This window comes from Rhinolophus sinicus, chromosome 8, assembly GCF_057876585.1.
Source record: "Rhinolophus sinicus isolate RSI-liver-muscle chromosome 8, RSI-T2T, whole genome shotgun sequence".
In the NCBI taxonomy this organism is placed as follows: domain Eukaryota; kingdom Metazoa; phylum Chordata; class Mammalia; order Chiroptera; family Rhinolophidae; genus Rhinolophus; species Rhinolophus sinicus.
This window is the reverse complement of record NC_142508.1, coordinates 25,344,232-25,372,231: the sequence shown is the minus strand read 5'-3', so window position 1 is coordinate 25,372,231 and position 28,000 is coordinate 25,344,232. Positions and strand designations below refer to the sequence as shown.

Below are 28,000 nucleotides of genomic sequence, written 5' to 3'. Positions count from 1 at the left end.
GGAAAATTACTGTACAGGATGGAGATCGTGCAACACGATTGCTAAGTTCTTCAGAATCTGCTTAATACAGTCCATCAGCTCATATGTCTAGACCCATTGTCCTGACTGTTAATGCTACATGGGAAGCATGCTTAAGACCCTTCAAGCTTGACCCCTTCGGGCTTCGTAATGTTATGCAGAGGTACTAGTAAGCAGTCGTGAATGAGATGAATGTCCTGGAACCCTTATCCAATATGGTTAGCCCCTCCAAGAGGCTTCCATCAGAAAGACGTTTACTCACATAACCGGTGCTGAGATCTTTCATAATTAGTGACTTTGCATCCTTTCTGAAGGTTAATATTTTTGTACTCCATTTAGAGGCAAACTCTGATGACAGATTTCAGCTTGGATCTCTGCCTATTCTGTAGATGCCTTTGGTCTGTTCTTCAGAGGACAAAACAGTTTCTTTTAGGAAATGTTGTTAAGGTCAATAGAACACAGAATGGATTTATTTTAATATTCCTTTTGTATTAACAGTATTTATTTTTATGATTATTAAGATGTATTTTTCCTCCCAAGTAGGAAACTGGGTTGTTGCCACTTAAAAAAAAAAAAAAAGAAAGAAAGAAATTGGAGTGTGTTAGTGGTGGAGGAGAGGCTGGAAACTTCATGTCACAAAGGAAAGAAGATGTGCCGGGCAGTGCCTTAGAGCAGTAATGGAAAGGGCTTGAGTGGGTTTGCTGTCCTTGCTCGGACGTGGTAGAAACTGTCATGTAAGATTCTTCTCCAACCCATATTAACACTCTTGTTTTCATTCTCCATAGTTCTAACTCTAAGCTTTCTCGTTGCACTTTGTTTTATTATTTGAGGGCTGGGGAAGTGAGCTGGTCTTCCTTTGATTTAAGGCTCTTGCTTTTTTTAGCTTACAATTTGCTGAGTGTCTGGCTTTCTGGGTCTGCATACAGACCATTCAGAGCTCCAGTACAGAAGCAATCACATCTTTGATCTGATGATCCTCTACAACCGGGATTTGCAATCCTTATCGAAATCTGCCCCAAACAGTGCTTACAATCATCCTTTTCACTAGGTAAGTCCCAGGTGGATAAACATGGCCGATCACTTTCCATGCTCCCTTGGTGAGAAAGCCTCTAAGACATGGATAATTGATGACCTAATTGGTTGTAGGAAGCTCGCATAATTTTCAACCATTTCTCAAGATTGCTTATGACTGCTAGGTTGCTTGTGACATTGGGCTAATAGACTACTGTTAGGCTTCCTTGGCCTCACCTGTAACATGTGATGAAGGGATTGTTTGATGAAGACCTCAAAATGACCAGTTTATAGGCCACTGAACACACTGACTGATCATGTCCAAGTTCAGCCCTGACCGTCCTGATAGCACAAGCCCTGGTAGCTGGATCCTCTTCCACGTCCCTTCCCTTCGTCCTCACTCTTAGAGACTTTTGTAATTCATTTGGTCAATGACCAGGCCTGGGTTAGGGATCTGTCAGAGGAATCTGCTATGGTGCTAATGAAGTTCATGGACATTGACATGCACTGACCCATCCAAACCTCCAGACATTCTCCTCAGCAGGTGCAGGATTAAACAGTAGCCAGAGCATGCGTTAGCGATATAGGGTACTTCCCCAGAAGCCTTGATGGTCCCAGGCCAGCCCTACCTGTCCACCTCCGAAACGATCCTGGGAGACCTCACCCAGGATCAAATGCCATCTTCTGCTACAAGAATCCACAAGAGTCACAGCTTTGCTCTCTGATCCAGACCACCAAGACTCGGCCTATACAGCCACTGAGCCCACCCTGCCCAAAGCCAGGAGCACCACCTTAGCAAGAAATATGCAGATGTGGCATTGAAAATGAAGCCAGGAAATTTTTTTTTTGTCTATACTACTGATAATCAAACAAAATTTTGAACAACTCTTCTAGAGTCAAGCCTGAATTAGCTTTCTGGTTTTTTTTCCTATTGACAGTTTTACAATACGATTGCCATGTGAAAAGGAAAACACTTTGTTTATGGTCCATGATAGTACAATCCTTAGATTGCAACTTTCTGTTGCTGTTATTGCTGTTGTTTTGGTAACAACTTTACCGAAAAATAATTCACATAAAGACAGGATGTTAAACAATTCTTCCATTTAAAACCATTAAAATTCAATGGATTTAGTATACTCACAGCGTGGTGTGACCATCACCATAAACAATTTGAGACATTTTTATCACCTCAAAATGAACCCCCATGCCCTTTAGCTATCACCTCCCTCAACCCCTCCATTTCCTCATCCTAACAAACCACTAGTTTACTTCCTGTCTCTACAAAGTTATTGGTTTGTAAAAAAAATTTAGAGTGTTCTGTGGGAAGATGTTTAAAATAGTTTCTTAATATATTCTCTGGCTTGGATTTTCCCATGTCAGTACTTGCTGTGGACAGATACTGGATCCTGTTCTCTGCACTCCAGTTGGCGTAGCACCCATAACTAAACAGACTATTAAGGCGGAACAAAGTAGAGTTTTCTAAGACTGTATATCATTATATCAAAGCATACCATTGAGAAAGAAAAAATATCTGCATTATGATTACAGAATGTCTTTCTTTCCTTCTTACAAAACTTTGTCATACACGGCATGCTGTGGTAGGAAGTTGTATTACTCAGGACTTCCCGTCACAAGGAGACAGAAGTCTGATCACAGCGACTTAAGAGAAAGGGGGAGTTTGTTGGCTCATGGGAACCCGGGGTTCCTTGGGTATTGACAAATCTAGGTGTTCAAACCCTATTATAAAGGCTCAGCCTTCTTCTTTCTAACTGCTTTTGTGTTGATTCTATTTGAAAGGAGGCTTGCTCCTTGAGGTGACAAGGTGGCTGCCAGCAGCTCCAGATGAACGATCTTTCCTTGGTGGTGGGAAGAGTGCCTCTACTTGCACCTGAAGCACGGCCCTAGAATTGAGTGTCTTTGGCTCTGATTGGTCCGGCCTGGGTCACATGCCAACTCTTGCAGCTGGGGAGGGAGTCAGCTCTGCCTGCTTCTCTTGACAGAGAAAGGAAGGAATTGTTTCCCCTGGAAAATCCAGTGTAGTTTAGGGGATGGATTCGGGCCAGGTAAAAACGAAAGATCATGATTAAACAGGGTGGCAGCATGAGTCATACAATCTGGGCTTTAGTCTAATTTGCACTAAGTTGTTTTATTACCTGAAGCAAATCACTTAATTTCTCTGGGCCTAGGTTCTCCGTTCTGTAAAATTTCAGACTTGTATTAAAAGTCCTCAGAGGTTTCTCTTAGTCTAAAATTCTAATTCAGCTAGATATTTTGGTATAAAAAAGGCCTGGTTCCATCTGATTTTCTTTGATAGAATCAATACAATAACTCACTGAATAGTGATACATCCTACAGCGGATGGAGTTCTGTCTGGAGTCATGAGGTTGCGTACTATCTTTGATTCTGAGCACTGTCTAGAAGAGTGAAAGGTTTCTAACTCATTTTTGGACTCTCCGTTCTATTCACAGAAGTTCAAATCCTTATCTATTTTTAGAAGAAGCCATACTGGATATAGGATGCTTCTAGTACCCTATGTTTGTATCTACCCTTCTGGTATTACTTAGAGAAACAATGAATTCTTGTAAATAGCAGAGATCAATTAGGAAAAATGAGACAGAATCAGGTTGCTAGCATAAATGATCCTTCTGATATGCTGCTGAAAAAAAAAAAAAAGGAATTATCATGACAAGTTAGGAAGTACACAATTGAGCTGGAGAAAAGAGTGAGCCCAAAAGAAAGGTCTTAAGATATTTGATGAGTGCCAGGACTAGTAGTCAGCTAGGCAGCGGGGCTAGCTCGAGGCGTGATTGAGAAGACCTGGGAAAGACCTTGGGGTGGGAGGGGAAAAATGCTTCATGTTTGGGTATGGCACATGCATTTTCTCAACTAGAGATTCTTACTTTGGGTGATAAAAGCCTTTTATTTTTACAAGTTTTCAATCAAAATGAAATACCTGAGTGCCCCCTAGATTACTGAGACTTACATATCAACTAAAAATCAGTAATTATGACTATTTTTAGATCAAAACGTGTATGTATTTGCTGTCATTGCCATGTATACCTTGGCTTTTGACTTTGGTAGAGATGCGTCCCTCCTCTGTGGGTTCAAAACAACATCTCTTCAATTTAGGGCAGGCTCTTTCTCAGCTTGGATTTGAACTGCAAGTACTCTGGGCAGGTGGACATTTTTTTACAATGCAAAGGAGGCACCATTTACATGGACTTCGAAATAAATGGTGTCCCCTGAAGCATACGAGGTCAGACAATTAAATTTGCAAACTCATTCTAGAAAAAGTACTACATACCTCATTGCTGAATATCACTACAGTCACCTTCAAAGTACTCCCCTTCAGAAGCTATGCACTGATGGCAGCGCCTAGTCCATCCTTCAAAGCAATTTTGCAACTCTTTCTGGAATGGCCATCGGAGCTGTCGTTGTATTACCCTTGATGTTCTGAATGTCACCAAGATATCTTCCTTTCAATATTTCTTTTATCTTTGGGCAAAGAAAGAAGTCACTGGGGGCCAGATCAGGTGAGTAGGGAGGGTGTTCCAATCCAGTTATTTGTTTACTGGCTAAAAACTCCCTCACAGACAGTGCTGTGTGAGCTGGTGCATTGTCGTGATGCAGGAGCCATGAATTGTTGGTGAAGAGTTCAGGTTGTTTTCATCTAACTTTTTCATGCAGTCTTTTCAGTACTTCCAAATAGCAAACTTACATAACTGTTTGTCAAGTTGGTACAAATTCCTAATGAATAATCCCTCTGATATCAAAAAAAGGTTAGCTACATCGTTGCAACAAGTTCATGAACTTAATTGTCAGACCTCATACGTCTGTTGGTGTCTCTTTTAAAGGCCCTTAAACGGCTAGACTCTACAATATACAGGTTGGCTATTCCCAAGAAGAAATGGGGCTTGATTTGAAATTAAAAAGCAGGCATTTCATTTCAGTTCTACCACAAAGTACTGGATGCTGCCATGAACCTGGGCCTTAGTTTTGAAAAGTCGAAAGTGGTTTTTAAGTACATTAGTCAAGGAAGGCGTGAGAAAGAACAAAATAATGATGCCTTGGCAATACAAATGCTCCAGTGAGTGGGGGAGATGGAACTTAACAGGGTGTAGGCTTCACTAAAATAAACACACAAACACCACAAGACTTTCATGACTGACATGACTGCTGAGTTGTGAACACTATATAAAGGATTAGTTGGTACAGTAATGCTCTTCAAGTTCATCAGATAAACATCAAGTTTAACAGGAAAGGTACTTAATGTATGAGCATTTACAGGATGAAGTATAAATTAGTATTTAGCACCTCAAAGATGATGATGGAGTTGTGGTCACCCCACAGTCAGTTATTTTGTTTGTTTTGTTTTTGTTCTTCTATGATCAGTCTACTCCATATAATGACTCCAGGAGTTCTACATTTTTACAAGAAAGGCATGTAGATAGCTATTTTGGTGGCAGTGGTGGTAAAATCTTATAGCTTTTCTTGAGAGGAATCTGGACTGAACTGGGGTTCCTGATTAGACTAGGAGACCACCATCATATCATCGTATATTTATCTGTTCTTGTCAAACATTTATATGTATATTATAGTACAACTATTTATCAGCACTAATAACTGGAGGTGAAAAGAAATGAGTAAGGCACGAATGGCCTTTGCCCTCAAGTAGCTAACAGAGTACCTTCTGTTTGGTTAGTATTACATATTTGGCACATTTTTTCCCCCTCAGTTACTGGACTCAGCCAGGATGAGCCGGATGAGATGTCTTGCCAAAACTGCAGCCTTCAGCCTGTGTTTCTTCTCTGTCTTCTCCACTTTTCTAGCTTTTGGTCCATTTTTCCTTGGCTTTGTTTCTCCTCACTCACTTTCTCTTTCAGTAAGTTGTCTTTCACGGCTCCATTCCAACACCATGCACCCGGGGCATCTTAATGTGAAGGACCTCGTTTCCTTTGTTGTAGCTGACGGACTTCTTTCTAACTAAATGTAGAGATTCTGATTCCACCTCTGAGTATCCAGCTGAGGGGCGGGGGGAAACTAATCTGAGAGTGAGATACTCAATAAATTATAGAAAGGAAGATTTCTGGAGTTAGAAGTTACTTTTGTTCCAAGTCAAAACCCTAGGGTCACGGAAGTGGTGTCACAAGGTCAGTGTTGCAGAACACTCAAGGGTAGAACAAGAAGGTTTATTTCTTCAGTTCCTGTGCTCTATTTGCTCCAATGTATCAGTTTATTAACAGTTCAGAAAGGAGGAGAGGGGCAGGAGCGTCTCATCTCGCCTCTCAAATGTCACGCACAGGTGTTACATATTACTCTAGTTCCTATGTCATTGCTCACATAGAATGACCCATGAGTAAGTCTCTACCTGTATGTTCAAAGCCCCAGATCTAAATGCCCTCTTTATAGACATTTTGCAGTTTGCCATCCAATTATAAAAAGTGCCACCTGCTGAATTTTACTGATGAGTCAAAGCTGCGTGGTCCTCTGAATAATGTATTCCAATTTGGTTTTGTTTTCTCTGGTCCTTCGTACACTAATGGGATCTTTATCTTCAGAAAAGCTGCTGATATAAAGTACAGTGTTTGCTCACTATCAGCAATTGATGCAACCTAAGCCGGTGTATGGAAGCAGGAGGAAATATGCAGCAGAGCCACCTGAATCTAGGCATCTTGGTCTATGGTTCTGAGAACAGTTTTGTTCCCAAGATTAGTGTCTTTCTCTAAAAACACTTGAGTATCAAATATCACCAGGGCACCATGAATTTGATTCCTGCTCAAAGGAGTCAGTGTGTTCAAGCCTAAGACTATTTCCTCCCGCCTCTTCCACTCACCCATGCTGTCCCTTGCTCTGATCACCGCCCCACCCCCCATCTCACTGCACTTCCCCATATGTGAGGTGAGGACTCACCCTGCACAGGGAAAGCCCAGGCAGGATGCTGACACGTGTTAGAACCGAGTTCTTCCAGGATAGATCGTCCTCTCCTTCACCCTTTGTGGCATAATCTTGACTAGTTTGTTTTTAAAAAATACTTGCAGACATTCTTGTAAAGTTTCATAGAGTATCAACGCACCTGTATGTACTTCAGTGTAAACCCTGACCACGAAAGGGCTTTCAATACTCTTAGACAAGTAAATGATTCTTGGTCGTAGATCAAACCTTTTTGGGGATATCTACTCCACTTAGATGTTTGTTTTATTTTTATTTAAACCATCTAACAAGGGCGGGTCTTTCTGTGAACAGCTAGTGAAATACCAACATGTAGGAAACATTTTATGAATGTCCCTAAATTGAATACAAATCTCTGTTGCAGGGATAAAGTACTAACAGCTATAGATAGAAACTACAGCAAAATTATTTCACTAATTCAATATTTTATTTGATGTCAAGGCATCTTAACTTTGAGTTGTATAAGAGTAATCTCATTAGTAATTTTAGAAGAAACAGTTCTAGAAAATATCAATTTATTATTATCAGTTGTGCTACTAGAATTAAATTGAAGAGGGAGTTAACTCTGAATTTATTGAAGCATTTGCACAGTTCTTTCTTATATCCACTTAGGTACAAAACTTTTGTAAAAAAGATAACATTTTATTGCATTATATACTTTTATATATTAGTCACAATGCAAACTCATAAGCATAAATATACGTGATGCAACCAATCAGCAATGTAACCATTAAAATATTTAAAATGTAAAACTAGAATTTAACAGGCAAAATACTTAATATGGCTTTTAATGGAAAGTAACTGTTTAGAAATGATTAATTATTGCCTCATTGTAGTCATTCCTCATCGAGTGAACAGAAAATTATGATCCCCATTTAAAATGGTGCATTTTATCTAAGCCAACATTGTACACATTTTGTGACATGTAGTATGCAGTATGATTCATGGGCTTTCCTAAATATATACATATGTACATATGTATAGATATACAGTACACAGGCAGTTCTGTTTTAACACCCCTGAACATGTTGATTAAAACTATTACAGTATTTCTATTATAAAACTACTTGAAAAGTTGGCATCATTTCTTGGTATTGAAGTTCAATCCTACAGAATTGAAAAAAAACACAAAAAAACAAAATGTTGGTTATAAATACATTCTTTACAAAAAATTGAATAGTGGTCCCGCACTCATACTTTATATTACAGTGAAACATTTTATTCATTTAAAGGTATGTACATCTTGTTGTCCTTGGTTTCTGTGTGCAATATACAGAAGAGTGAGAATATTGTAGGCAGGCCTATTTGTTAGGTTTTTCTACTTGTTCATTTTTGTGTAAGTTCCAAATCTCTTCTTTTGAGTTGTTGTTTATTTCTATTTGCCTTGTATTACTGCTGCTGCTGCTTCTTTTGGTGTTCTGGGAACACTGGGTGGCTCTACTTTGAGGAACAGGAAGGAAAGATTTAACTCTTGAAACACCCGACTCAGTCTTGGATTTACTGTCGCTGCATTTGGTAGTTTGATGGCTGCTGAGAGGACTGACCTCCTGCAAGAGTAAAGAAAAGAATGTTTTCACATCTGACACTGTTACCAACTTCTGTTATCAGTCCTAACTCTTCCTCCTCCTCTTCTCTCTCTCTACCTCCGAGCACCCATGTAGGTTTCTCCCTAAATGAAGTTCTCATGAAAAGACACAAAAGACAATGGAGAGGGAAAACTAACAATTAACTTCCTATGGACTCACTGCCTGATTTTCATTAGGCCTTTTGTGGGGTCACAAAAGTGCGAGACACAGGAGTCAGAGACTCAAGTGCCGAGAGTCTGGGATCTCTCACCCAGGGGAGGAGCTTCACGGAAATCATCAAATTGGACCAACGACTTGTAGGCAGCTGCACAAATCAGCTGTATCACGTTGGGGAAGTCACCTAACTTCTGCTTGCAGATCCGTAAACTAAAAATTGGACTATTACTCAATAATCAACAAATGCTTTGGAGCATTGACCGGGCAGCGTGGTGCTGGACTGGGTGCCTGGCATTTCGCAGACAGCGTGAGAGCGAAGGTCCTCGCTCTAATGGGCTCACCAGTGACTTAAGGCTCCAGCAGTTCTGTGAGGAGGTGGCTCACGAGCTTCCTCACTGGAAACCACACACTCACTGGAAACCTCACTTTTGTAGTGTGTGTCTCCGAACTCTTATGAGCACTTGGTCCGTGTTTCTCATTTTGCTCAAGAGGAAATTGAGAGCTGGACAGGCAGGGTGATCTGCCCACAGTCCCAGAGTGACCGGGTATGGTATAGAATAATATAATATAATATAATATAATATAATATAATATAATATAATATAATATAATATAATATAATATAATATAATAAATATAATACCGGGTATTATATCATATCATATCACACCATATCATATCATATATATGCCAGGTCTTATATTAATTTTTGCTCCAAAAGGCGCATTACAGCTGATTGTCCAGCTAGGTCTTACTTTCAGGGAAACACAGTAAGTGAGCTGCTCCCAATGCCTTTGAAGCAGTGGACATTGATTATTTTCCCTCTTTTTAAATTTAAGAACAACGCAACCAAACAGCAGTTTTACCTTTAAAATATTTAAAATGTAAAATTAGAATTTAACAGGCAAAATGCTTAATATGGTTTGTAATGGAAAGTAACTGTTTGGCCTCAGCTGGCACTTGGATTCTCCTGGGTGTCTTCTTCAATCTGTAAAATGTGACTTAGTCATGGGCCAAGTAGGGCCAATCTCACCTTGTTATTTGATCTAAGACACCAGAGCATTCACACACACATGCATTCAGAAGACGTGGCACATTATCACAGCGACGACAGTTAGCAGGTATACGGGATCCGTCAGCCGTGGAGGTGGATGTAACTACAAATAATGTTGCCATGCTTGTTGACATCCCTTTGGAAATCCACAGGGGCAATGCCAAGGCCCCCACAGGAAGGCGACACAAAGTGTGTTGTTTGCTAACCCACCCCTTCATCTGCATCCCAGGGGCCGTGGCTGTGCATCTTTGTGTTCCGGGGCAGGATGCTCACAGGAAGTGAAGTAACAAGAAGCACCCCCAACAGCTAAAATGCGGCAGGGGTGTTGAGGCTGGGTGTGGAGATGGGGTGCTGAGTCAGCCCCTGAAGGTGTGAGGGTACACGGGGGAGGTTGGTGAGAGCTGTAAAGTCACTGGCTTAGTGCAGGCAATTCAGTTCAAGGCCGTGAGTGTGAGAATCAGGCAGGGGACGGACGCTAAGGGTGACATTCCTGACGGGGTGGCGGCCAAGCACAAGTTCTAAAATGTTTCCCCGAAGCCGAGAAGTTCCAGAGCCTGGGACTAGCAGAGTTAAAAGTGTTTAAGGCTTCCTGAGCTGAAACCCAAGAGTTCTCTCTATGAAACATGTAAGGTTATTATCAATGTAGTTGTGCATATGAAGCTCAGAGACAGCCTCCAGTTGGTACAGAAAGTCACTGCCAATATAAACAGCCTTAAAGAAACAGTTAAATCAGAGCAATTCATTCATTCATTGATTCATTCATTGATTCATTCATTCATTCATTCATTCATTCAACACTGAGCATCTGCTGGAAGCTAGTAGGATGCTACAATCTCTGCTCTCCAGAGGGGAAAGCAGGGGGCAGAAAGTAAAGGCAAACACTGTAGGGAAGGTGCCACTGGAGATGGCTCTTTAAGGACACATAGGACTGCCAGCCAAAGAGGGGAGAAGGCTCCATGGAAAGGAGAAAGTGTAAAGACAGACACGGGCAAGGGTGGGGTGCGGTGTGAGAATAATAAATGACACATAACAAAAGGTTACACGAAGGTGTATCACCCCTGTAAAGATACATTTGGAAAGAAGGGAATGGGGTGGAAAAGAATGAGGGTGACAGGTCAGAGCTGTTTTAGAGCCATGGGTCTAAGCTCCAGCTGCCCGGGAGCTTTAAAAACCCCATGTCTAGGTGGCACCTCAGACTAGTTACATCAGAACCTGTAAGGATATGGTTGAGGCATCGGGTTAAAAAAAAATTTTTTTAAATCTTCAAGTGGATTTAATTATGCAACCAAAGATGAGAACATTTGCTTTAGGGGAATAATATACATTTTCATGAGAATATTTAAAACATAATAAAAAGAACAGATACTAATTTTATATATAGTATAATATACATACATACACACACATATATATATACTACATATATATATATATATATATATATATATATACACACACACATATATACATACATACCAGGGGTGCCAGAAAAATGACAAGTGGACACTTTGGTCAGCGTTGCTCAAGCAGTAGTTCGCCGTAATCAGAAGTGTCTGGATGTGGATGGTAACCACTTTGAGCACCTCTTGGAGGAGTCAAATGTGACTTGTATTCATCTTTTGTTATCAGTATATATTGAGTATTACAATATTAATACAGTTTTTTCCTTTCTTAAAATGTGTATACATTTTTTTTGGCACCATCTGTATATATGAAGGTCTGACAATTAAGTTCGCAAACTTGTTGCAACGAAGTTGCTAACCTTTTTTGATGTCAGAGGGATTATTCATTAGGAATTTATACCAACTGGACAAACAGTGAACCAAATTTACTACTTGGAAGTGCTGGAAAGGCTGTATGAAGAAGTTAGACGACCTGAACTTTTTGCCAACAATTCATGGATCTTGCATCACGACAATGCACCAGCTCACACGGCACTGTCTGTGAGGGAGTTTTAGCCTGTCTGTGAGGCAGTTTTTAGCCAGTAAACAAATGACTGTATTGGAACACCCTCCCTACTCACCTGATCTGGCCCCCAATGACTTCTTTCTTTACCCGAAGATAAAGGAAATATTGAAAGGAAGACATTTTGATGACATTCAGGACATCAAGGGTAATACAATGACAGCTCTGATGGCCATTCCAGTAAAAGAGTTCCAAAATTGGTACGAAGGGTGGACTAGGCGCTGGCGTCAGTGCATAGCTTCCCAAGGGGAGTACTTTGAAGGTGACCATAGTGATATTCAGCAATGAGGTATGTAGCACTTCTTCTAGGATGAGTTTGTGAACTTAATTGTCAGACCTCATACATATATATTAGTATCTGCTCTTTCTATTGCTGTGTTAAATATGTGTGTGTATTCTTGCTGATTTTTTATTTTAGAAGGCTGGTGAACATGCCATCCAATTAATAAACCCCACTACATTCCCTTACTGTTGGAGCATTAAGGAGTTATAGTGTGGCTGAGGAGGAGAAGGATAATTTACACATTCTGCTCCTTACAATGGATAATGGTGGCTGCCAAGCCTCTCTCTGGCCACACAGGAGAAAGTGCTTTCAACTAGGCCAGAGAGCTCTTACTTCTAAAGGGAATTACTTCCTGATAACAGAAGAAACTTGGCATCTCACCAAGAAATGCTAGCTGAGTTTATCAGAAGGCTAGAAAAGGAATGAGCCTGCCAAGCTTTGAGAAGGTTGTCAAGTGAGTGTTACTTTGCCCTCTGCTGGCAGTTCCTGAGAAAAACACCTCCTAGCCGCAGGAAATCCCTGTAAAAGTGGTCAGTGGACGAAGAAAGATCGGAGCAGGAGGCAGTTGTCCTAACACCCACATCAAATCACACATTGAAACAACTACATAGTTCTTCTGTAGGAGCCCAGAGAGTGTAAAAGGACCCATGTTTTAAAAGGTTCCTTTAAAATAAAGCTGGCCTGCGCTGCCCAGAACTTACCCACTTTCAGTACTATTTTATGGACAGTAACTTAATTATAACAACCCAATATGGTCACATGACTGAGAAGTAGGGGTGCAAAACAGTCTCCATTAAACATTTAAACAAAGGTCGCTAGTCACTACCAGCCAACGTTTTTATACAGGAAAGAGACCTGGCCCTATGGAGAAAGCGTGGCCCACTGCTCTCTTTCTACCATGTTTCCCCCAAAATAAGACCTAGCCGGACAATCAGTTCTAATATGTCTTTTGAGGCCAAAATTAATAAGAAACGGGTCTTAATATAATATAATAAAATATAATATAATATAATATAATATAATACTGGGTCTTATATTAATTTTTGCTCCAAAAGACACATTAGAGCTGACTGGCTAGGTCTCATTTTCAGGGAAGCACGGTAGACCTTCCCGGCCCCTTCTACTGACGGTCCCACGGGGAATCCTAAGAGTGGTCCTGGAGGCCTAAGAACTGTGCTCTGACAAAGCTCAGGCACAGCTCCTGAACAGTGTTTTCCAGCCGGAAGTCTCAGCAGTTACCCCAGGTCACCTTCCCTTACGTGCTCTCCAAATTGTGCCTTTACTGTCTGCTTCTAAACTGTTCCCAATTGAAGACAAAAAGCAGACATCTGACGGAATGAGCAAGAAAGGTCATGCTCGTGTTCACAGATCCTCAGGTTATATATTTTTATGTGGGACCCAGCCTTGTCAATACCTCCTGGGCCCCACCTTCTTCCCGCAACACACACAGCTCACACATAACTATAAAGAGGTCTGACACATAAGGAAGCAGTGAGAGAGCAGGGGCTGTCAGGTGATCAGATAGGATTAATAATTTAATACCTCACCACACTCACTTTGGAATTTTTCTCTCTGTGCTCCCCCAGGTCACCTGGTGACCTGGCTTTGTAAGCCCCACAGGGGTGGATGAGAACAATGTGTGACCAACAGCTGACATGGCTTAGTGAACAAACCATACATTACTAAATGCCTGTATGAAATCTGCATCCTCACAGAATAACTACTGGGTAAGAAGTAGTTTTATTGTTTCTGCTCACCGAGGAGTACCAGGCTGGGCCATCTCTTGGCACTTATTAACCAGTCCTAGAGGTTATTTCAAGAGGTTAATGACGAAGTCTTTTAGAACCTTGGCTCTTTTATTTGACATTCTGACTTGATTTTAAAGGAAAATCTGTCACTGAAACGTAATGCATGCTTAGGCAAGTTAAGAAACTAACCTAAAAATGAGATTTTTTTTAACATATAAAAGATCTTTATGTTATCACTTCACTCAGCCCTTTGCTGTAATTGATTCCCAGATGCAGGAAATCTCAAATGAAAAACAATACATTTTAAAGTGGAATAACCAAGAAGACAGACGTTACATTATTTCCAGTCTTGGCATACATAAATGAAAATAAATGAAGACCTTTTCAAAAGAAACCCAAATTTTGGAATAAAATTTTCGGTATCAAATAGAAGGAAAACAAGTAATGCTTTTCTGTGTCATTCTTTCAAGCTATAATCCAAACAGTAATCTCTCTAACCTTGATTAACTAATGAACACATTTACAAATTTTGTCCTATTTCTCACTTCACAGCTGTGGTTTAAAAATAACTTTGTGATTCACACTGAAAGAAGACTTGGGAAGTCAATTCCAAAGCAAACCGTCTTTGTCCCATTTCAGGGGGGAAATGGGCACTTACCTTCTCTGACACTGGCATTCTTAGATTATTAACAGTTGCTGAAAATGTAGGGTTGTTTCTTGAACTATCAAACCTCCTTAAATCATCCCTGGAATCAGCAATCTGGAAAATATACAATCCATCAAGTCATGTTTTCACAGTTATGCAGTGACTCACAGAAGGCAGAACTTCAGGGCACGGGAAAACCCTCAGCAGAAGCGTTCTCTTTTCTCTTCTTCCCTGGCCTGCAGGAGCTCCACAGAATATCGAATGTATCGTTCATCCTGTCATGTTCACCTGTCAGACTTGAGGCCTTCAGGTGAACTAACAGCAAATGCTTGAGAAAGTCTCTAAGGGAGTCTATTTAAAATAGGTCAAAAGGGGGTGGCTAGATGGCTCAGTTCAGCGAGAGCTCTGAACAACAGGGCTGCTGGTTCGATTCCCACATGGGCCAGTGAGCTGTGCCCTCCACAACTAGATTGAAGACAACGAGCTGCCACTGAGCTTCTGGAGGGGCAATTGGTTGGCTCAACTGGTTAGAGTGCAAGCTCTCAACACAAGGTTGTCAGTTCAATTCCCGCATGGGATGGTGAGCTACACCCCCTGCAACTAAAGATTGAAAATGGCAATTGGACTTGGAGCTGAGCTCCATAACTAGATTGAAAGACAACAACTTGGAGCTGATGGGCCCTGGAAAAACGCACTGTTCCCCAATAAAATAAAAAAAAATTAAAAACAACAACAAAATAAAAAGGTCAAAAGAAGATGAGCCCTATAGGAAAAAAAAAAATCACTTGGCAAGAAAAGGAAATAAAAATAAAAATTGCAAAATTTTAATCATTACCTTATTTTTCCAGTGGATAATAAGTATCAGTTCATTTCCAGCAAGGTTAAATAAGACAATCAATTCTGCTTTGTCCTAGAGATTACGAACCATCAAACGTTGAGTCTGTCAGTGGAGTTTACACAACTTATAACTACCTTCTTACACTCCCTTTCAAGTAAAAGGCATCTATTTATCAAGGACGTCTGGTCCAATTTGCTGCAGGTATCAGAGTGCCGAAGAGGTTGAACTTGATTCTGTTAATGCTGTCTTTGAGATTTGGGGTCCCTGATTTCCGTATTTGGATCTCGATTTTCACAGCATGCAGACTATGACCATATCTGCATTATACAGGCCAGTTACTTTTCTAACCTGTAAGGAAAGTGGTTGCTGTTGCTTTCTATGTATCATGAGTCTGCTGCGATGCTCTCACTGACTGAAGACTCACGTGCCCAAGTTAGGAATATGAAAAGTAAAAAAGGAAACTTAAATTGAGGCTTATACAAATGCTGCCTGAATGTGTTGGTGTGATTTGTGCTAATACGATTAACATATGCAATTTTAACTTCAGCTTTTCCAAAGGAGTCTGGAAAAGCAAGCTGTGCTTAAATAGAGCTCCCTTATTATATAAATGATATTTTGGAAGAAACAGCTTTTCTAAGTAAGGTAAGGGTTATTCTGAGCTGGAATATTAACCATACTATTCCATAGGGACTTCTTTCAGGGAACAAGTGAGACAGTAGGTCTCCAAGAAGTCTCTCCACTGCTGGGTGGAGCCATTTCACATCCTCCCCATTTGCACTGCTTACCTTGCTTATATCAGATTCGGATTTGCTGGAGCACATACTCTGAAGTTCCTTGATAAGGTCAGCTTCATCGTCCGAACCCAGATAGAGTCTTTGATCCAAGGTCAATGTCGATGATAGATCATTCTCTAAAGACCTAACACAACGTTCAGAACAGAGTTTTTCAAAGTGAAAGCCACAGTCCAATTCCCAATATGGAAATCTAGACACTGTACCTTGTTTTGGGATTTGGTGTGGGGTACAGAAATTGTTTTTAAAACCCTTTAAAGAAGTTCAAAATGTCATTTAACACAACAACCCACTCTCATAGGATTTTGATAACTCCCACTCAAAATTCTCAATAGAATACAATTTTATTCACAAATAAATCCGCTTTGACTTATAACATTTCAGGCTCCTTACTCTTTCTTCCCTTTTCTTCTCTGTCTCCAAGGCTAGCTAAAACTAAGACACTAAACACTGTATGTAGGGGGCAGTGTGATACTATGGAACAAATATGAATTTCAGACTGGGCTCTAACACTTACTAGCAATACGGACATGGCTCCGGTTTGTTTGTTTGTTTGTTTGTTTGTTTTTTGCCTCCTTAACACCTCAGTCTCTGGGCTGTATTCCTTATACCTGCATTACAGTCACTGGGAAAATTACATAGGCTGTTGTGCATAATGGATGTAGTGGTGGCGCTGTCAGAAAGAGGCACATGACGCACTTTGCTTTATCTCCCTTCTCTCTCCACCTTCTCTGCTCCTGTAATTCTGTGAACCAGGGGAGAGGGGCCTAAATGTTACCTGCCAAGTGACAGGGCACACAATTTACTAGGCTACAGTGGGGAGCTATTTGCAAACTGCTCGAACATTTCTAGTCAATGATTAACCAAATCATTCTTTATACCTCAAAATTTATAAGCTGAAATAATCAACAATTCCCTAAGAGCAACATAAGAAAATAAATAAAATTATCACTTTAAACATTTAGCATCTAAAAACAAATGTCATGGTGTGTTTCTGAAATCTAGCATTAAAAAAATCAGTCATCTAAATCTTCTTTAAAATGCACAAATGCAGGGTTTTATAATATCTTTGGGTCAAATGTAGTAATAATAATAAAGTTTGATAAAAAAAATGAAGCCAATATTTCTAACTTTTTCAACAAACTAAAAACCTTTTCAACAAACTAAAAGAAAAATGGGCTTTATGTTAAGCTTAAGGAACTTTTTTTTAGTTTCATTCATTTATTTGATTTCAGTTTAACACTAGCATTGGCGTGACCTCTATGGCTTTTTAAAAAATTATATCAACAGTATAATAGTTACATAAATAATAATGAGAACATGTATTCTTTGCTCCCAGTTAATCTGAACGGGAAACTTACTTTTGTTTTGACAGAGAAGCATTCCTGTTACAATTCGGCTGTGATGTAGTCGTATTTCTGATACCTGTTTAAGTAAAAATATAACCATTTCAATAGAATAAATCATCGTCCTGTGCACCTTGAACTCTGTATTTAAAAGAAACAGACTATGGGCTCTGTTGCCCTTTCATATAGTTTTTGGACTGAATCCATCTCTTGAGGGGTTTTTCCTTGGGGCAGTGGCTCTGGCCGTAGCTTCCTACATGGCCATTGTGTGTGTGCAGGGGTCCCTTCTGTTAGTTAACAGAAGTCAGTATAACTAACACCACCTGAGGCTCACTTCAGGATCCTGAATTTTTCTTCTATCAATGGCCCCTCTTCTCAAGCCCCCATATCCTAAGCTTTTGTTCTCAAATAATCTTAGAGGAATTTACCATCTGCCTTCCTCTATCGTTGCCTTCTAGCACTGACCATGTGTGTTTGAAGTGTGGCCCCCATACTGTATCAGTGTGTGTGGCCCCCATACTGTACGAGGTCAGACAATGAAGTTTGCGAACTCATCCTAGAAAAAGTGCTACATACCTCATTGCTGAGTATCACTATGGTCACCTTTGAAGTACTCCCCTTGGGAAGCTATGCACCGACACCAGCGCTTTGTCCACCCTTCAAAGCAGTTCTGGAACTCTTTTTCTGGAATAGCCATCAGAGCTGTCATTGTATTACCCTTGATGTCCTGAATGCCATCAAAATGTCTTCCTTTCAGTATTTCCTTTATCTTCAGGTAAAAAAAGAAGTCATTGGGGGCCAGATCAGGTGAGTAGGGAGGGTGTTCCAATACAGTCATTTGTTTACTGGCTAAAAATTCCCTCACAGACAGTGCCGTGTGAGCTGGTTCATTGTCGTGATGCAAGAGCCGTGAATTGTTGGCAAACAGTTCAGGTCGTCTAACTTTCTCACGCAGCCTTTTCAGCACTTCCAGAGAGTAAACTTGGTTAACTGTTTGTCCAGTTGGTACAAATTTAAAAAGAATATCCCTCTGATATCAAAAAAGGTTAGCAACATCGTTTTGATTCTTGATTTGGACTGACGGAATTTTTTGGTTGTGGAGAATTGGCTGACTTCCATTGTGCTCTTCGCTGCTTTGTTTCAGGGTTGTATTGGTACACCCGTGTTTCATCACCAGTGATAACATAGCCCCAAACATCATCTTGCCTCTCCATAAGGTCTTGGCAAACTTTCTCGACTCCTTTGCTTTTGTTCATTGGTGAGCTCCTTCAGGACCATTTGTGCACACACCTTTCTCATGCCAAGATTTTCAGTTAAGATTTTCCTAACTGTTTCTCTATCAATGCTTACTTGGTCTGCTATGCTTCTCACAGCCAGCCGATGATTTTGATGCACAATTCGACCAATTTTTGCAATCCTTTCATCAGTTCTGCTCATTACTGACCACCCTGACCTCTCTTCATCAGTGATGCATTTGTACACTGCCATTTTCTTTATGGCATTCTCCCCATAAACTTGGACTAACATGTTCCTGATTTGACTCCCATTCTTGCCGACTTTAACAAGAAATTTAATATTTGTTCATTCGTCTAATTCAAGCTCAGACATTCTCGTGATGGCACACAAAAACACGCAACAACAATAACGAACACCTCTCAGCAACACACTGACATATGTCGGCACGAACACAGCGGTGAGACAGTGATGAACGGAGGTTATGAGACCTTACCGAGCCATTTGTACAGTGCTGCCCATGTGAGCGCACGGTGGCAAGTTCACAAACTCAATTGTCAGACCTCGTATCACAGTGTGTGTGGCCCCCAGACTGTGTGGGTAGCATCAGTAGTGCACTTACAGAGATTTATCTTTTAGTTGCTTTGCATACTAAAGAGTGGAAAATATGAACAGTATACAAAAAAGATACAGAATATAAAATACTGGATTGCTTGCTTACAGTAAATATATTGATTTGTATCGGTTATATATACACACAAATGCATAGGTTTGTATGTACTGGTCATGAAATAAAATATATTTCTCACTCTGGGTTATAGTAAAAAACATTTGAGAAAACAATTATAAGCATTTCAGACTCAAAAAAATAATGTCTGTTTTTATAATACACACTAAGTTTTATAAGCTCATTAAAACATTTAGTTGCCTCTGAGTGAATTCTAAAATTGTATGAATATTGCTAGCACAAATTCTCCCTAAAGAATGATTTTGAAAAATAAACTGAATTTAGTATACCCTTATTGAAGACTGATCACAGAGACAATCTCTGTACTATTTTATCTACCCATCCTTTGTCATTGTCAGAAAGCACTGACCAGTGGCTTCTCCTATTTCTGAAAGTTCCTGGGCTTGGGTCCAGTGACCCAGGAACCGATGGCCTGACATCATGCGTTTCTGTATGAGGTCAGGGAGGAAAGATGCTATGTCCCTACCAGAGTTTATGACCTTCCACAGTGATCTGCATAGAGGTTCCTATTCTGATACATTTTTTTAACAATGCTGTCAAAAAAAACCGCAAATCAACCCAAACATTTTTATAATCCTACCTCAAACACAATTATTGGGAAAATAATTTACTGTTATAAAAAAACATAACTAGAGCGGTATGTCAATCTTTGGTTCTTAATCAGTGGTTCATTCACCTAACCATGAAGTGTGGTTAAAATTCAAGATTCATGAATTTTACTTTGTAACATTCGTTTTTAGATTTTATAAATCTTTACGTTGAAGTCTGTGTAAACTATGGATGCACACAATTTTATTAATTTTTCAAATAAGGTTTCATGTTTCAAGGAATGTCATAATATTGATATTATATCAAATAGCTCAAAACTATGAAATTTAAAATATAAATTTAAAATCATTTATAAAATTCAGTTTTCTGAGTTATTTACATATAGATTTATTTTCATAATATTGCTTGAAATTTATATTCATTTTATTAATTTTGTTTGTCAACTCTGAAATATATACATTGACAATGATTATTGTTTAGGTGAACTTGGAAATGATAGCGAACAGCCTGGATGGGTGTCCACTCATCTGAGTTCTCATGGATTATTACATGTGTCACAGGATTAGAGTGACATGGACTGAAGAAGACACCATTGGAATTGCAAGAAACAAAAACATGGATGGCAGAATCGCATGTTTCCAGGAGTGGGGATTTGGAGCAGGTAGCCAGGGGTTTCTGAAATTCATTTTGTTATCTGTCAATGAAGATAACAGTTCTCATCTGAGACTACCTTTGCATACTATAAAGGGACAAACAAGTGGGGGATGTAATTCTTGCTACAGACAGTTATCTGGGGAGTCTCTATGCTAAACTGGGGAGCTAATGACTTTATTCTTTGAATCAAACACTCTAACTTTGGGAAGTAATAACAAGATAGTGGGATCAGAATACGTCCTACTGCAAATACATAACACTTATCTTTAAAAAGTATAAGTAAAACTCTCATTTCATTCACTGACTCTCCATTCAGTCATTTAAAAAAGTGGTCACAATTTACTAACACACACTTGGGGTTGTTACAAAACTCTAGCATGAATTAATATGGTTATAAATGAATTAATATGGTTATAAACCACATTACATTTTTATTAGTCGACAAAATACAAGCTAAAGTATGAAAACATATTTATGAACAATAGCATTTTCTTATGTTTTAAAATTTTAGGCATTATATTCTCTTATGTAGCAACCCCACTGCTGTGAAGTTGGCATAAAATTACACAACACAGAAAGCGCTGGAGGTGGCTCCTTAAGACATAAAATTAATTACATGCATCAGATCAGAAATTCCAAATGCATGTGAGGTTGGAATATGTTCATTCTTACTCAAAAATGGATTTCCGTTAAGGAGGACATTTATAATTTGTATAATTGATTGTCCTGTTATCAAAATCAAAAGAAATAGGTCTAACACCAGAGACAGGTGTGTTGTCTTCTTCGTTAGAATGAAAACTTACACATTTCTTTTTTTACAAATGATGTCTCGTTATACAGAATCTGTTTAATGCTCTATTAGAATGGGGACTCTCTGAGGGCAGGGATTGTTGCTGTTTCCCCTGCTCTATTCCCATTGCCTAGAATAGAACCTGGCACACGGTATACACCGCACATGAAAAAGAAATATGTAAAACTGACTTACTTTTAAAGGCTTTAACTGGTATCAAATCTGTCTGTACACATACTTTTAAAAATTCAAGGTTGGCTTAGGGGGGACACATAAATTGCACTAAGATATGCCAAAGTGCAATTATTGTGTTATGTAAATTTAATTGTGGACACCCCAAAAATTTAATAAAAATGATTTGACATGGTAAAGATATAGTTTAGAATTCTAGTATGAAAGATTATTTTTCAGGTGGGTACTCCCAAATATTTTTGTAAATGTACCTACTACATATATTTTATTCCATGAAAATGTTCTTTGAAATACTAATAATTCTGTTGAACACATAGTAATAAAAATAAAAGCACATCTGAGTTCAGAAACCAGATCCTGAGTGCCCGCCCCTCTTACCTTCCTCACTCAGGTCCGGCTTACTCCAGGTGGGTGAAGAGAAATGGCCAGACTTTTTGCGAGGACTCGTGCTCACCTTTCGCCAGGCACCATTCTCTCCTTTCTTCTTGCTACAACAGTTGTAACTTGAAACTATGGATAAAGGGAAACTTCCTCCTTTGAAATCAGCTGTATGCTGGTCTAGCTCTGAAACAACACACACCACACGTTGCCAGAAAATAGGCAGTGATAATGCAGTTTCATAGAATAAAGCAAAATATACTTCCAATTCTCAAAGAAATACTCTTCAAAATCACAGGCGTGCTTCATACCCAAGCAAGAGCTTTGTGAACAAGAAAACTTTCCTTGGAGGTCTAAAATTTAAACTGAGCCCAAAATGAAAAAACAGAGACAATTCTAGAGCAATGGTGTGCAATGTCCACTGACGTGGACATAATTTCTGTAGTTATAAAGAGAGAAGAAAGAGTTCCCTAATAACAAATCCACACAGGTGTTGTGTGCACACTTGGCTTTTCTCTCCACCCAGAGGGAACCCACATACCTGCTCTCGGGAGGGGACAGCCATGCAGGACAGCTTTATTGAGCAATATGCTGAGAGCTGCCTTAACCACAGCCTGCTGTCCTTGGCTAGGGGTTTTCTTCGCAGTTGTTTGTGCAAGGCCAGCGTGTCTTTTCACAGAGGCTCTTGACAAAATTGCTTCTTGAACTCTGGGTGCAATGACAGCGTTCCACAGCTTACACATCCACCTTGCAAGAGAGGGGTGAGCACATGGTTAGGACCAGGCCTCTCACAAATTATGTACCATTCTACAAAGGACAGTCTGAAGACCGTGGGAAAAACGTGTTTCTATAGATATGCTACCTTTCTTGGGGAGTTTTGGAACAAGTGACATTATCGAACCCCAAAGTCGTTTGACTTTTCCTCAAAAATACAACGTATTTCAAATGAAACTGACTGCTTGCATGTCCCTCTTCTTTTACTTTATAAGATCCTTGAGAGCAGGAATCAATGTTTGAGTGTGTGTTGGATGAGCACATGAATAAAATACATGGAAAGGAGGTAAATTTACAGACAGGAGTCTGGAAAATAGATTTCCTGAAAGTCTGTGTCTAAATAGCCTGAACTTATTTACCACATTTCCTTAATAACACACACATATATTTTAACATTTCTGGAACTGGGATACCTCTAACAATCACTGGCAAATTAAATATGCCTGCCCCAAGGCTCAGTGTCCACAGGGGAGGGCTCAGCCATGCAGAAATGGACAGGTAAACCAGCTGTTGCCTCAGCCGGACCTCTGCATTCACAGCTGTAGCAGCAGGACTTCTACTCAAGTTTGGAGTATACTGTACCAATCAAAATTCCTTTAAAAAAGATTACATTTTGTTGTAGCATTAAAAAACAGTTAATGAGATTAAAGGCTACAGAGACAAGACCACATCTCCCAGAATGGGAAAGTTTCAAAGCTATCAGTGGCATAAACCTTTCAAGACTGTTAAAACTTTTACCCAGGTGTCAAGCATCTATCTGTTGTAAGCTTCTCTGTTTCTGTCTAGTGATACGTAATTCAAGAAAAAAAAAAAAAAAACAGCAACAAAAAAACACACAAAACTACAACAGAGAATATAGAAAAAAAATCCACTATTCTACAACAGGAGCCACTTGCACAGTTACTTCTAAAAGTGCCAAAGGGGTCAAGATGGTGAGCATTGTTTTTTTGTTTGTTTGTTTTTTAAAAAACAGTTCCTTAATATGGCTGGTGGGAGACAATTCTCCATGACATTCTGTACATCTTAAGTCAGCTTTTGTTCTGAACTAACTTTGCAAGGCTGTTAGGAGAGAGCAAGCAGCCTAGGTAGATAGAGACAGTGTCTCCTGGAGCAGAGTGCAGATGTGTTTCCTGACCAGGAGAGTGAAAGTAATGTCTCTTCCACAGCAAAGGGGGAGCAGACCCGACAGCACCCTCTTTAGAAGCCTGGGGATACCCAAGCTCAGAGTTACACAGCTGTGATCAAAGCCTGATCCACCTGGGTCGCTGGGCATTTCCCCAGCGACCCGAGGAGCTAAGGGAACCAATGCGAATTTGAAGCTTGGGCTGCGGCTGTGCGGGGCATACTCGGTCCTTGGCTGCTGACCCAGCACCTGGACCTGTGGCAGGCTCACTTGTCAGCTTGCAAAGAGGGTAAAAATCTTAGAGTTCTTGACAATGACTGTGCTCCGGATAGGAAAGGCCAAAATTGGCTCCTAAGATGCCTGAGACTCTGGGTGTGAAAAGGCTTAAATTTAATGATAACAATGATGATAAAGAAGGGCTAATTACATGAATAAATGTGTTTCTGCTCTATAGCAAGAAAATGCTGTGCATATTTTAACATAGTAATTCTTCCTTCCCCTCAATCAGCTGTTATTAAATTAACAGTTTGTCTTACAATAGAGAAGATATATTATTTGCATCCCCTGCTTACCAAAATGGATTTCTGCCCAAGATGCCACAAACTGCAGAATCGAAGCTAACAGTTAATCACAAAACCCTTACTAAGCTGGATTGTGACAGATTGTTTTCCTCCTTTCAATTTCCTCCTGATTTTCTATTTCATTAACCTTACTGTTTACATGTCTGTTCTCATAAACTGCTACAAAGGAAAACATAGCAAGTACATAAGTCTCGTTAATAATGGAGAAATATTTTTAATTCATTGGCGGAACGTAAGATTTTGGTTTTGTTTGGTGACAGGTCACTTGACTGAATTTCTCACGTGGGCCTTCGCCAGGAGACACTGCACAGCATGTCGCACTAGACTTTGATGAGGCTTTTATAGCAGAGGAAACTGCTATCTAGTTCTTAGTAAAAACAGTTCCCTTAGGAGCTACCCAACAGGCGGGGCACATTGCCCTCTGACAGGAACACAGAGGTCTAATATTCCACATTGACGACAGGAGGGGGCATGAGGTAGCCCCTTCAGCATTCTCACTGCCACATGCCCCAAACTGGCCATGGCTCTATTTTAAATAAGAAGCGACACTTACTTCACCGTCACTTGGGCATGCCCTGGGACGACAGGACACGACAGGAAGTACTTTGGCCCCAGAAGTGCTTCAGGTGTGCCAAGGCGGGTGAGGCAGGAGTTGAGCTGGCGCCAGACGGCTGCAGCCCAGTCGACTGCTTTGCACACGGGATCACAGGGAGAGGGCACCTGACCTCTGAACTAGAGAGACAGGGAGGCGGAACAAGGGGGCTTGATTTAGAACAGTGCTTTCTTCCCCTTTTGTTTTTAACAGTCCAAAATTACACATATAAACATTTAAAACTATAAAATAAAATAGGGTGGCATTTGATTTTATCATCCCTTGGGGTGAAGGAGGGATAGCTGTAATAACACACACTCTCATGAGTGTTAGCACACGTCTGCAGCTTGTTACATGAAAAGAAAGGGTTCAGACACAACAGAGTGCTAAGGAGACTAAATAGAAACCTTAGATGAATTCTGAAACATCAGTTCTGGAAGAAATCATTGTTCACATGCATACAATGGTCCTCACAGGGCCTTGTTCATAAACTGATTTTGAATGAAATAAAAAAATGACATTAAATATTTGAATATTTGGGGTGATAAGATGGTACATGGCACCATGTGTCATGTTCACCTTATATTAATTTTAATTTTTCTACAAGGAAGGTCTCAGATAAAATGCCAATTTCATCAAAATGTACAGAGCTCCACCGGCATGAAGAAATTTGTTTTCAAATTTTAAAATGTGCAAATGTTAAATACTGTATAACACACATGGTTTGATGACAGCAATTCATTTTAGAATTGTATTTTATAAAATGAAGTCCCTTTTTGGAGTACAGAGGGTTCAGAAAAGACAAAGATTTATTTACCATGAGAAGAAATAGCCCTCAACCATTTAGAAGTCAAATATTGCAATTAACTCTGCATTTATAAGAAACGAGATTCACATCAATCTTTGCTTTACCAAGTAATTATGATATTAAAGTGGGGACAATCTGCAAATGTCGGTATGTCCTACAAGAAGGGATATTATTTGGTGAAGTAAAAATGAAAGAGTGTCTCAGTGTTACCAGCAGCTCTGTTAAAATATGAGTATTATACATGGCTTTGGGATCTGTTATCATATTTCCCTTCTCTTAAAAAGAACAATCATATTTCTTTTACTTTCTCTGATATTTTTCCAGCAAGAATGAGATCATGTATTACAATGGTGGTTGAATATTTATTTTCTACCAATAAAATTATATTTAAAAAATACTAGTAGGAAGCCTGGTATTGCCCTTAAAGTTCTGTTTACTTACGTCCCTTTAAGGATTGGAAGAAGAAATTAAGATCAAGGGCCAGTGCTCTGCTCAGTGCCCCAAAGACTTGGTTCTGTTCTGCAGTTCCAAGATTCCTGCCATCTGCAGAGGTCATTAATTCCCGTCATACACGTACCCCAGGAGTCCCTTCTGTTAACCCACTTGAAGTGGTTCTCGGTGAATGAAATGCATTATCCTTTACTGCCCTTTCTGTTCTTCACAGCACACCCCACATCCTCATTCCCAAACACAATGGAGAGGAGAACTTCAAGCTTGGAACTCTCCTTTGCAAATAAGTAAAACCAATCTTTTTCAAACTTTGTTTACCAGAGAGAGTGGGAGAGGGGAGGTCCACTTCACCTGAAATCGTGCCCCATCTATAGAACAAGCCTGGTACCTTCCAAAGACCAGCATGGCTCCTCTGCAAGGATGACACAAATCTATGCTGCATTCCCTATTCTTTCTTAGGTGAACTACGGACTTTGGGTGATTAATGTGTAAACGTCAGTTCATCCTTGTAACATATGTCCCACTCTGATGAGTGACAATGGTAATGGGGGAGGCTAAGCCTGTGTGGGGGAGGGGCATACGGGAAATCTCTATCTTCCTTTCAATCTCATTGTAAACCTAAAGCTACTCTGAAAAATAGTCTTTAAGAAAAGAAAATGGTATCTGGCCATTATTTATGTGATATTTTGTTTTTGGCAAAGTAATTTAAATATTAATAACGAAGTTAATGGAAGTATTAGTAATTTGAAAAGCTACAGACCTATGATTGTCTTTACCTCACCTTTTTTTCTACTGGCTGAGGTCACACAAGGGCCATGCTTTGGTCAAAAGCATAAATTTATGACGCCCCACTGACTTTAACATAGCTTGGGGCAGAAGATTTCTCTGATTAAATTACAACTTTTGGATACTAATTCAACAGGAGAGCCAGCACTGTTCAGTGAGAACCAAACTCAGTCTGAGCCACACTCCACCCTCCAACTGCCTCCCCTGCCCCCCACCACAAGCGCATGTGCACTCACATACTCTACAATTGGAGACCTTTGACCTTGGACAGCTGGGCTGGCCACAGTCTGGGGTGGAGGGATGGGCATGAAACCAGTTCCGGTTCATAAAACACGAAGAGGACGGCTTCTGCTCTGGGAGCCTCAGAAAAAGATGCTTTCCTCCCTGAGCAGGAGACTGCCAAAGCTGTATCCCCCGCAGCACCTGCTTCCTGCTTTCGAACATGTTTGTGTGAATGTGTGGTGCCTGACATCCCGCAGTCTTAAGGGAAGGTGGAGAGACTCCCCCAGACCTGGACCTGACATGGCGGAGGGGCTGAGCAAACGCCTTTTGGTTACGTGAAGGGGAAAAGCCCATTTGAGTAAAGCAGTGAACAGTGGAGTATCATGTTATTTACAGCTTAAAATACAGCAATACCTCGGTTTTCAAATGTAATCCATTCTGGAAGACGGTTCGAGTTCTGAAACGTTCGAAAACCGAGGCACAGTGTCCCCGTAGAAAGTAATGCAAAATGGAAGAATCCGTTCCAGACTTTAGAAATCAACCCCCAAAACTGCAAATTTAGCATGAATTTACTATCTAATGATACCATAGATCCATAAAATTCATGGCATTCGTAACTGAAATGTTCGTCAACGGAGGCTTTCGAAAACTGAGGTACTACTGTACTGGGCTGATGGTGGACCCATTGTGCAGGATTAAATGTAAAAATCACGCGAAATCAAACTCTAC

The 28,000-nt window shown here is 40.1% G+C and overlaps 1 protein-coding gene across 3 annotated transcripts in view; it reads right to left on the bottom strand.

Annotated features, from left to right (window-relative positions):
* Positions 1-7,520: 7,520 nt before the first annotated feature.
* CTTNBP2 (cortactin binding protein 2) overlaps positions 7,521-28,000 on the bottom strand; it is a 134,803-nt gene continuing 114,323 nt past the window's right edge. For all 3 annotated transcript variants that reach the window (XM_074315676.2, XM_019743209.3, XM_074315677.2), the window contains 7 exons: positions 24,967-25,145; positions 22,477-22,682; positions 21,936-22,121; positions 17,407-17,470; positions 16,040-16,172; positions 14,429-14,530; positions 7,521-8,525 (listed from right to left, as the gene is read on the bottom strand). In XM_074315676.2, the coding sequence (XP_074171777.2) occupies positions 8,280-8,525; positions 14,429-14,530; positions 16,040-16,172; positions 17,407-17,470; positions 21,936-22,121; positions 22,477-22,682; positions 24,967-25,145 (1,116 nt within the window). In that variant the 3' untranslated portion in view covers positions 7,521-8,279. The remainder of the gene's footprint in view (positions 8,526-14,428; positions 14,531-16,039; positions 16,173-17,406; positions 17,471-21,935; positions 22,122-22,476; positions 22,683-24,966; positions 25,146-28,000) is intronic.